Source organism: Crocuta crocuta, unplaced genomic scaffold, assembly GCF_008692635.1.
Source record: "Crocuta crocuta isolate KB4526 unplaced genomic scaffold, BGI_CrCroc_1.0 scaffold266, whole genome shotgun sequence".
Taxonomy (NCBI): Eukaryota; Metazoa; Chordata; class Mammalia; order Carnivora; family Hyaenidae; genus Crocuta; species Crocuta crocuta.
In genome coordinates this window covers 1,427,089-1,439,250 of record NW_027531005.1, presented here as the reverse complement: position 1 = coordinate 1,439,250, position 12,162 = coordinate 1,427,089, and the positions used below count along the sequence as shown (strand labels likewise).

At 43.0% G+C, this 12,162-nt stretch overlaps 1 protein-coding gene across 1 annotated transcript in view; it reads right to left on the bottom strand.

Moving 5' to 3' along the window:
- LOC144237101 (solute carrier family 23 member 1-like) overlaps positions 1-12,162 on the bottom strand; it is a 51,375-nt gene that overhangs the window by 27,485 nt on the left and 11,728 nt on the right. Inside the window, exon 3 of the mRNA XM_077770804.1 lies at positions 4,210-4,367. Coding sequence (XP_077626930.1) covers positions 4,210-4,367 — 158 coding nt within the window. The remainder of the gene's footprint in view (positions 1-4,209; positions 4,368-12,162) is intronic.

Genomic DNA, 12,162 nt, shown 5'->3' with positions numbered 1-12,162 from the left:
CCTCTGTGGGGGGGGGGGGGAGGGGTGGCTGTGTATCCAGGCAGGCTACTCCAAGCCTTCCCTAATGCTACTGCAGCATCTTACTTTCCCAGAGCCAATCCTGGAAAATAGGAGGTCTGAGAGATAGACCAGAGCAAACTCTACACTTCTTTGAGTCCTTGGTCAGGAATTTGGAAGAAATCTTGACTCACTGAGACAGTGACAGAAGAAGAAGAGAGAGCAGGGAAATAACCCAACAAAGCTGTGGGCCCTGGTCTCCATCTCCACTCCTCAAAAGAAATCCCAAGAATTTAAGCCTTGGCGTATTGCCTGGATATTACTTGCAAAGGAAGCAGTTTGGAAAGCCCCTTTGATTTGATTTGGGCAAAAAGGCCAGGAGTGAATATACTCCCCTGAATGCTGTCTGTAGTCAGTCTATCCTGGAAACAACCGGCCAGCCCCATATCTGTCGATATCTGGGTGGTTTGATTCAGATAATTGAGGGAGAATTAATGGATATTAATTTTTCCCGTCATGTCATTTTCTATCAAGACATGTCAGGCAGAAGCACATCGTAGGAAGTGTTCTCCATTTCCCTTCCCAACTCCAGGGCTGGGCAGAGGCCTGGCACAGATCAGGTCAAAAGGAGATTTATGGTGAAGGGACCCTTACTCACCGGGCTCCTTCTAAAGTCCTGGGAGCGGGCCCTGCAATGTGTTCACTAGCCATCGGTCTTTGTCACCTTTTTTTTAAATTAAAGTTTTATTTCATATTTTGAGAGAGAGACAGAGCATAAGCAGGGGAGGGGCAGAGAGAGAGGGAGACTCAGAATCTGAAGCAGGTTGCAGCTCCAAGCTGTCAGCACAGAGCCCGACACAGGGCTCAAACTCTCAGACCCATGAGATCATGACCTGAGCTGAAGTCGGATGCTTAACCAACTGAGCCACCCAGGTGCCCAGTCTTTGTCAACTTTGTAAAAGTAAATGGTTTCAGCCACATATGGGCAACTACTGTCTCTGCACTGCCACCTCGCGGACTTTAAATCTTGCCTCAGATGGCATTTGAAAGGTCATAAGCACTCTTAGGATTTGGCTAAGGGGAAGCTGAGTCAGGACAAATTTAGTTTGAATGTGGTAGGATATATTTATGTGGGTTGAGACCACTAAACCACCCATGTATATTTAATTTCTTGCTAGCCACCTCAGTGTCATGATTGGGTCGCGCAATACGCCTATCTCCCCCCCTGCTAGTTCATTCTACTTCTGCCGTGAAGTTGCAGAACCCAAGGTCACATTATGTTATGAATGTGTCCTATGGCACCTGGCCCTTGACACATGTGGATGAGAAACACAGTCTGAAATGTACAGAGCCAGAAGCAAGTCTGGAAAATCTGAAAACCATCAGAAATGCAAAATTGCCAGAGAAGATGTGATTCTCATTGATATGCAAGCAAGATGGAAGTTTTCTCCTATCAAGAATATACTTGATAATGTACCATATACACTTTTAAATGCAGCATGCATTTTAAAAATTTTTGATGGAAATCATGGACAACAGAATTTCTGTGTTTGTAGGACACAAATCTATAGCACTATAACAGTTTTGTGTGATAATGGATCTTAAATAGCAGTAGTTACAAAAAAATCTGCTCTAACTCATGCTCGGGGAATGACTGAATTATCTTTCCTTCTCTTTAGAAAATGGTGATCAGGGGCACCTGGGTTGCTTAGTCGGTTAAGCGTCTAACTCTTGGTTTCGGCTCAGGTCATGATCTCATGGTTTGTGAGTTTGAGCCCCACATTGGGCTCCATGCTGACAGCGTGGAGCCGCTTGGGATTCTCTCTCTCCCTCTCTCTCCGCCCCTCCCCCACTCACTCTTTTTGTCTCTCTCTCAAAAATAAATAAACTTAAAAAAAGAAGAAAAAAGGAAATGGTGACCAAAGAGTACACAACTTTCAGTTAAAAAAGAAAAGAGTAGGGGTGCCTGGGTGGCTCAGTCAGTTAAGTATCCAACTCCTGTTTTCCGCTCAGGTCATGCTCTCACGGTTTGTGAGTTCAAGCCCTGCATCGAGCCTGCTTGGGTTTCTCTCTTTCTCCCTCGCTCTCTGCCCCTCCCCTGCTCATGCTCTCTTTCTCTCTCAAAATAAACAAATAAGCAACTTAAAAAACTTTTTAAATGAAAAGAGTATGCAAGCATAAAATGTGGGGGAGAAATACTACAGGGGACTGTGAGAAAGCTAAATAATACAAATGTCATGCTGTATTTTGGAATTTGTGGCATCTGTGGTATTTATCTACTTTTTAAATTTTGTAATTTGCCGTGATTTTTTTTCCAATTTAATAATATTGTCTCTCATTTGTCTTCATACTTTCGTGTCCATTTTCTGAAAGGGGACACCAAAAACCAGATGTCCTTCAGGCTGAACAAAACTCGGATGTGTCCTTGGACTAGATGCTAAATATGTGATAAAGGAAGAAGACATACGACTAACAGATCTGGGGGGAGCCATAGAGGTCTGGGGGACCCGCAGAGAGGGATTTCCTGAGAAGATGGTAACCTAAGGAGCCACAGTGCAGAGTTCTTTCTGGGAGACAAGGTGGGGCGGGGGTGGTGGTGAAGAATATGAAGAGGGGATGTGTGGAAAGGTGGGGGGGCGGGGAGGAAAGTTCCAAAGACACATTTTCCAGGCCCCACAGTTTTGTCCAGCTCCAGGGCAATCGGACCCCATTCCCCTCAGGCTAATTCTTGCAGCCTACACATGAACATAAAGGACTTGATGGTTTTTGGTTTTATTTATTTTTTTAAAGGTGATTCCACTGATTATAACGATTGCTCATCTCAATCCTACTGTAAGGGAGAAAAGGCAATACTATCATTGGCCTTATTTTCCAGGTCCCAAACCACATACCCGGTTCAGTGAGTCTCTGCTGTCTTGTCTATTCAGAACAGAACCCTCCCTTTCCTGCCCTTTTAGGAAACTTTCCTGAATGAGCGTTGCCATATGGGTTGCCCCGATGAGTGAGCATTTGGCTTAAGTGGCACCAATCAGAGCTCTTCCCTGGGGTTTGGAAACACGAGACCAGCCAGAGCAGTCCTCCCTTGCTCAGGGAGACATGCGAGGACTCCCAGCAGCCTGTCTACGGTCCTGTGCGGGAGGCCTATCTGTGACAGTGCAGCACAGGCACTGACCGTGTGAGGAAGAGACAGCCCCGTATCCAGAGCAGGAGAGGACAGCCTCCTATGCGTAGACTGATGCCTCAGGGGACTCTACTCTGCCTCCTCCGGGGAGGCATTGCAGGGCCAAGCGATCACGTCCACCTCACGTCTGTGTGCCTCTCCCCTTTGAGACTCAAGAATTCTCTGCCCCGATGGCCCTGAGCCTCTTCCAGAGCCTGCATGGACCTTCCTGCTGAAGGCAGACCATGATGCGAGTGTGCATTTCCCTAGGCCTGAAGGATGGCCAAACGTCAGTGATTTGGGGAATCTGGTGTAAGTGTATGTGTGTGTGTGTGTGGGGGGGTGCATGCACATGTGTGCGTTGGGGGTAGCTATGGAGCTTGGATATGTAGGTCGGGGTGTCCACGTTCATGCACGTAAGGACATTTGTGATCTAGGGCAAAAGCTGAGATAGAAAGAGAAGGGGAAAGGCCACAGGCGGGGGTTGGCCCTCCCCAGGCAGCTAGGTTCCAAAGCAGAACTTGGAGCAGTGAGAGAATTTTAAACTCAAACCTGGTCTTCCAGGTAGGATGATCAGAACATATCTTATTTAAGAGTTTGTCAGTTTGGTTTAGAGCTCTCCAATATTTAGACATGCAGTGTGTGGGTCTCCATTTGTATTCCTGCCCTGCACCTCGCAAATATCAGGGGCAGGCCTTTGTAGAGACGAGAGAAGAACAAAAAGTCTCAGGGGCATTTGAGCCCCTGGTTCAATGTGTTCCTGATGCATGACATAACCTTGCCTTTCACCTACCTTGATCTTATACATTAATAAAGAACAATTTTTTGCCTAAGCTAATCTGGATTTATGTACCTTTAATCAAGAATCCTAGGCTAATAGAGAAAGTGAGTGTTGGAGTTAGGACTTGAACCCAGGCTCTGATTCCTAGCCCCATGTCCCCTCCATCGTGTCACGCCAGCTACCTAACCACCTCTCCAACTGTAACCCAAGCAGATCTTGCTGATACCCCAGCAGGTAAAAGTCAGAATCCCAGGAAGAGAGTTTTACCTACCTGACTCCAAAAAACACTTGCAGGAGAGTGCAGAGGCCGGAGACGAAGAAAATTGTGCTGATGAGGTAGCTCTGAGTCAGGGGGTCATGCTGCAGACACAGGTCCTTGGCCAGGATGAGTGGCACTGCCACAAGTCCCCCCAGAGCCGTGAGGAAGTGCTGTGGGCAGAGCAGAGAGAGTGGACAGTTAAGCAGATGCTGCGGCTACCTAACCCACCTTCATTCCCAATCTTCTGCTAGAGGAAAGAGCTCTACCTCTGGTCTCAGAGAAGCCTGACCATGCATGACAGGCAGAAACCCAGATAAGCAATGGGATCTAGGAAGACCAGGCAGCAAGAAACAGAGACCTAACCAGAGGGTCTGGGTTCAAGGGCAGAACCCGAGCACTGGGAACCAATATCCTGGGCGAGAAACCAAGGCAGGGACACGTAATAGGACATAACAGGAACCAAGGAATGGGGCTTTAAGAATAAGAACAAGGCAAGAGGCTCATAACTAAAACAAGGTATGAGGTGAGGGCAAGACTAATGACCAGGAAGCTTTGAGCACATTCTCCAGACAGATAATATATTAAATCACAAAAGAGCCTTAGCAAATGTCAGAAGAATGAAATCATACCAAGAGTCTGAATGATATGAAACAGGAAGAAAACTGGAAAATCCACACATTTGTGGAAATTAAGCAATACCCTTCTGGACAACCGACAGGAATAAGAAGAAATCAAACGTGAAAACAAAAAATATCTTGAGACAAACAAAAACGGAAACACACATATTGAAACTTATGAAATGGAGCAAAAACAGTTTTAAGAGGGAAGCTTATAGAGATAAACACCTAGAAGAAAAATTGCAAACAACTTTACACCTCAAGAAACTAGGACAAGAAGAATAAACTAAGCACAAAATCAGCAGAAGGGAGGAAGAAATACGCTATTAAAATTTCCATACTATCCAAAGTCATGTACAGATTCAATGAAATTGGTATCAAAATTTTTCTGATATTATTCAGAGACAGAAAAAACAATGCTATAATTCGTATGGAACAACAAAAGATCTCAAACAGCCAAAGTAATCCTTAAAAAGAAGAACAAAGCTGGAGCCATCCTAATTCCTCATTTCAAATTTTTTTTTAGTTCATTTATTTTAAGAGAGAGAGAGAGAAAGTAGGGCAGGGGCAGAGAGAGAGGGAGAGAGAGAATCCCAGTCAGGCTCCATGCTCAGTGTGGAGTCTGACACGGGGCTCGAACTCACAAACTGTTAGATCATGACCTGAGATGAAATCAAGAGTCAGACACTCAACAAATTGAGCCACTACAGCACCCACCCCCCTTCTTCAAATTTTATTACAAAGTTACAGTAATCAAACAGTATGGTACTTGAGAACTGGTTGATATTTTCACTTAGCTTAAAAAGTGAGACAAAAATGAAATAACAAAACTATGCCAGATTTTCCTTTGTTTGTCACTGACATAAATAAGCAGATTCTTTGCTAAATTTTACAGCAGTTTGTGAAAACTGGAAGAATGTTATTTTCAAAAACCCCAGCAAAAGTAAAAAAAAAAAAAAATCAGTATGGTACTGTCATAAAAGTGGGTAAATATACCAGTAGAACAGAATTGAGAGCCCAGAAATAGCCCCATGCATATATGGTCAACTAATATTTGACAAGGAAGTCCAAAAGGCTCCAGGGGAAAGGATAGTCTCTTCAATAAATTATATTGTGATGGGGCGCCTGGGTGGCTTAGTCGGTTAAGCGTCCGACTTTCGCTTAGGTCATGATCTCGCGGTTTGTGGGTTCGAGCCCCACATCCGGCTCTGTGCTGACTGCCAGCTCAGAGCCTGGAGCCTGTTTCAGTCTGTGACTCCCTCTCTCTCTGACCCTCCCCTGCACATGCTGTCTCTCTCTCTCTCTCTCCTAGAAATAAATTTAAAAAACATTAAAAAATAAATAAATAAATAAATTATATCGTGAAATCCGGATAACCACATACAGAAGAATGAAAATGGACTTCTATCTTGCACCACTCACAAAAATTAACTCAAAAATGGATTAAGGACTTAAATATAAGGCCTGAAACTGTACAACTCCTGCAAGAAAACAAAGTGGAAAAGCTCCTTAACATTGGTCTTGACAAACATGATTAGCTACGACACCAAAAGCTCAAACAACAAAAGCAAAAATAAACAAGTGGGACTACATCAAACTAACAAGCTACTGCACAGCAAAAGAAACAATCAGCAAAATAAAAAGACATCCTAAGAATAGGAGAAAATATTTGAAATTTGTAAACCATCTATTAATAAGGGTTAATATCCAAAAGATATAAGGAACTCATAAAGCTCAAGAGCAAAAACCAAAAGATCTGATATAAAAATGGGCAGGGGTCTTGGAACTTGGGAAGTTGGTGGAGTAGGAGGAGCTTAGCCCCTCGCACGCTTACAACTGGGTAGCATCCACATCCAAGTCAATAAACCAGACCGCCATGGATGGATCGAAGAAGCTGCATTTGAAAGCTTAGGAATGTCAGAAAAGTGCAGGGGGCTGCCCACAGAAGGGGGGGGGGGCTGCCCACAGGAGGAGAGAGCTGTGCACACAGACAGGGCAGAGAAATGGGCTCATGCACCAGGGAGTTCACACAGGGAAGACTAATCGCTATAACGCTTGGCTTTAAAAGCCAGAGGGGCTGAATTGGGTGAGTCTGTAAAACCAGAGAACTTGGAACCTGGAGCTTTAAAAGCCAGCTGACTCAGCACCCAGCCAGTTGGAAAGGCAAGTGATAGCTGGGTCACTGCCCTTAAAGAGCCAGCAACCTGCATGGAGAGGCAACATAAAAATGGCAGTTTTCACAACCTCTGGGGCAGACAGGAGAAAGGTCTGTTCAAAATGACTTTGGAGTGTGCTGGGGGACTCTGAAAACAAGGGAGCTTGCAGGTAGCAATTTCCTCCCCCTCCCCCCAGCATAAACACCTGCAGGAGGTGAGCTGCACTGAAACTTGGAGCCTCAGGGCTCAGGACAAATTTTGTCAAAGCGTGTGTTTGCCCCACCCAGCCGCAGACTCCCACCCACTGTCACACATGCATGGAGCACAGCTTCACACCACCGGCCACTCTGGCATATAGCCCACAGCCAACAGCCACCTCGGTGCTTTGGGGAACCTGGCATAGGACTAGCGGCCCAATGCAAATTTTGCTAACACCACTGCCCCATATCCAAATTCCCTGGCCTGCCTGGGTCCCACTAACACCACATAGAGCAACCACTGCCCACAATAGGCAGAGAGTCAGTGCAGACGACTGTACTGAAAGGAAAGATGATTCAGATATAACTGCAGGGTGTAAGCAACACATACAGGATACTTTCCTGAAGTACCAGGGTCTGGTGGGAACAAGGACATTGCACTGCAAGGCACTCTGGGACCTCCTTTCATAAAGTCACTACTTCCAAGAGCAAAAGTCAGAGCTGACTCTCTTAACACAGAGAAACAGACACAGAGAGGCAGAAAATTGGGGAGACAGAGAAATTTGCCCCAAATGAAAAAACAGGACAAGACAATGGCCAGAGATCTAAACAAATGTAAATATAGGCAAATATAAATAACCTGCCTGATACAGAATTTAAAGCAATGATCCTAAAGATACTCACTGGACTTAAAAAAAGAGTGGAAGACATGAGTGAGATCCTTAACACAGAGAAAGGAATAACACAGCAGAGATAAAGGGCTTAATAAACAAAATGAAAAACATGCTTGATGGAATGAATAATAGGATGGAAGAAGCAGAAGAACAAGTTAGTACCTAGAAGATAGCAATGGAAAGTAATCAAGTTGAACAAAAGAGAGAAAAAAAATTACACAAAATGAGAATACGCTTAGGGAACTCTGTGACTCCATCAAACATAACAACATATATATTATAGGAGTCACAGAAGAAGGGAGAGAAAGGGGGGCAGAAAATTTATTTGAAGACATAAGAGCTGAAAACTTTCCTAATCTGAGTAAGGAAACAGATATCCACACCCAGGAGGCACAGAGAATTCTCAACAAAATCAACAAAAGCAGACCCACACCAAGACATATTGTAATTAAACTTGCAAAATATAGTGATAGAAGAAATATCTTAAAAGCAGCAAGATAAAAATCATTAACTTACAAGGGAAAACCCATAAGGCTAGCAGGAGATTTTTCAACAGAAATTTTGCAACCCAGAAGGAAGTGGCATGATATATTTAAAGTGATGAATGGGAAAAATATGAAGCTCAGAATATTCTATCCAGCAAGGCTATCATTCAGAATAGAAGGAGAGATAAAGAGTTTCCCAGACAAACAAAAACTATAGGAGTTTGCAGACCACAAAGCGAGCCCTGCAAGAAATATTAAAGGAGACTCTCTGAGTGAAAAGGAGAGAACAAAAGTGACAGTATAAAGGTAGGAAACACAAAAGCAGTAAAAATGAATATTTCTGTAAAAAATTAGTTAAGGAACTCACACACACATAAATATAAAGTATAATAACATATACTTAAAATGTGGGAAGGAGAGGAGAAAAGAATGGGTTCAAACCATCAATTTAATAGAGACTGCTATATGCAGGAGAAGTTATTTATAAATCTAATGTCAACCATATATCAAAAGCCATTAATAAACATGCAAAGAATAAAGAGAAATAAATCCAAATATATCACTAAAGAAAATCAGCAAAAGATGACAGAGAAAGACAAGAAAGGATCAGAGAAAATCTTTAGAAAGAACCACAAAACAAGTAACAAAATAATAATAATTACTTTGAAGCTTCTGCACAGTGAAGAAAACACTCAGTAAAACTAAAAGGCAACCGATGGGATGAGAGAAGATATTTGCAAATGACATATCAGATAAAGGGTTAGTATCCAAAATCTATAAAGAACTTCTCACTCAACACCTAAAAAACAAATAATCCAGTGAAGAAATGGGCAAAAGACATGAATAGACACTTCCAAAAAAGACTTCCAGATGGCTAACAGACATGTGAAAAAATGCTCAACATCACTCATCATCAGGGAACTACAAATCAAAACCACAATGAGATGCCACCTTTCAGCAGTGTAAGGCAATTCAGGCAACAACTCAGGCAACAACAGATGTTGGTGAGGATGTGGAGAAAGAGGATCTCTTTTGCGCTGCTGGTGGGAATGCAAACTGGTGCAGCCACTCTGGAAAACAGTATGGATGTTGCTAAAAAAAATTCAAAATAGAGCTACCCTATGACCCAGCAATTACACTACTAGATATTCATCCAAGGGATATAGGTGCGCTGTTTTGAGGGGCACGTGTTTATAGCAGAGGTATCGACAACAGCCAAATTATGGAAAGAGCTCAAATGTCCATTGACAGATGAATGGATAAAGAAGATGTGGTGTAGAAAGGAAGCAAGATGGCTGCATTTAGGATTTGTTAGAAAGGAGCCCCGACTGCAACTGCTGGCTGGCTGCACGGCTGCAAGATGAGAAGGAGGCGGGCCAACGTCATCAGCAGACCCTCTCAAGATTGTCCTCCTTGCTCTTGCTCCTGTTGAGTTACCACCCTTGGAGGCAAGAGATGGGCTTAGCAGCAGCCAACAGGCCATGATCCAGGAGGAGCAGTAAGGGACAGAGATGCCGGGCTACCTCAAGAAACAAGCCAAGTACACATGGTGGAGAGTCTCAAATACCACTATGAGTAGGGAAATAAAATAACCAAAGTCTCAACAAGAGAGACCAAGAGACACCATTCAAAAAACACTTCCTGAACAGATAGGCCCTGAGAGGTCAAAGAGCCTCCTTTAATACAGCAGTACTTGCAGGTGCAAAGTGCATAACAAGCTTTTAAAACTAACAAGAGACAGAAAGCTAGCCAAAATGACGAAATGGAGGAACTCTCTTCTAAAGAAATTCCAGGAAGAAATGATAGATAAAGAACTGCTCAAAACAAATATAAGCAACATAACTGAACAAGAATTTAGAACAATAGTCATAAAATTAATCGCTGGGCTTGAAAAAGGCATGGAAGACATCAGAGAAACTATTGCTACAAAGACTATGGAGCTTAAAAATAGTTGTGATGAATTAAAAAATGTTATAAATGAGATGCAAAATAAAATGGAGGCGTCCACACAGATTGAATAGGCAGAGAGGAGAATGGGTGAATTAGAAGATACAATTACAGAAAAAGAGGAAGCCGAGTAACAGGGAGATAAACTTATCCAGGAACATGAAAGGAGAGTTCGAGAGCTGAGTGATGCAATCAAATGGAACAATATCCATATCATAGGAATTCCAGACGAGGATGAAAGAGGGAAAGGCGCTGAAGGAGTCCTTGGACAAATTATAGCTGAGACCCATGAAACAATGCTCAGCGTCCCTCCTCATCAGGGAAATACAAATCAAAACCACACTGAGATACCACCTCACACTGGTCAGAGTGGCTAAAATGAGCAAATCAGGAGACTATAGATGCTGGCGAGGATGTGGAGAAACGGGCACCCTCCTACACTGTTGGTGGGCATGTAAACTGGTGCAGCCCCTCTGGAAAACAGTGTGGAGGGTCCTCAAAAAATTAACAACAGAACTCCCCTATGACCCAGCAGTAGCACTGCTAGGAATTTACCTGAGGGATACAGGAGTGCTGATGCATAGGGGCACATGTACCCCAATGTTCATAGCAGCACTCTCAACAATAGCCAAAACATGGAAAGAGCCTAAGTGTCCATCACCTGACGAATGGATCAAGAAGATGTGGTTTATCTATACAATGGAATACTACATGGCAATGAGAAAGAACGAAATCTGGCCATGTGTAGCAACATGGATGGAACTTGAGGGTGTTACGCTGAGCGAAATAAGTCAGGCAGAGAAGGACAGCTACCATATGTCTGCAAGTATAGTTGGATTAGGAGGAACTTAACAGAGGACCATGGGGGAGAAGAAGGAGAAAAATAGTTGGGGAGAGAGAGGGAGGCAAACCATGAGAGACTCTTGAATGCTGAGAACAAACTGAGGGCTGATGGGGGTGGGGGAGAGGGGAAGGCGGTTAATGGGCATGGAGGAGGGCACTTGTTGGGATGACCACTGGGTGTTATATGGAAACCAACTTGACAATAAACTATTTAAGAAAAAAAGATGTGGCGTATATGTATACAATGGAGTACTATTCGGCAATCAAAAAGAATGAAAACTTGCCATTTGCAACTACGAGGATGGAACTAGGGGGTATTGTGCTAAGCAAAATTAGTCAGAGAAAGAAAAAATCATGTGACTTCACTCATATGTGGAATTTGATACAAAACAGATGAAGATAGGGAAGGGAAGCACAAATAATATAAAAACAGGGAGGGGGGAAAACCTAAGAGACTCTTAAATACAGAGAACAAACTAATGGTTACTGGAGGAGTTGTGGTTGGGGGGATGGTCTATATGGCAAGGGACATTAAGGAAGACATTTGTTGGGTAGATCAGTGGGTGTTATATGTAGGGGATGAATCACTGGTTTCTACTCCTGAAATCATTAATGCACTGTATGCTAACTAATTTGGATGTAAATTTAAAAATAAAAAAATTAAAAATTAAAACTAACTAAATAAATAAACATTAAAATTTTTTAAAAATTACTTTGAATGCAAATGGACTAAACACTTCAATCAAAAGACCTAGGGTGACAGAATGAATTAAAAAACAAGACCCCTCTATATGTTGTCTATAAGAGACTCATTTTAGACCTAAAGACACCTGCAAATTGAAAGTGAGGGGATGGATAGTACAAAGCTGTCATCATCAAGACAGTATGGTATTGGCACAAAAACAGACACATAGACCAATGGAACAGAATTGAGAACTCAGAAGTGGACCCAAAAGTATACAGCCAACTGATCTTTGACAAAGCAGGAAAGAATATCCAATGGAAAAAAGACAGCCTTTTTAACAGATGGTGTTGGGAGAATTGGA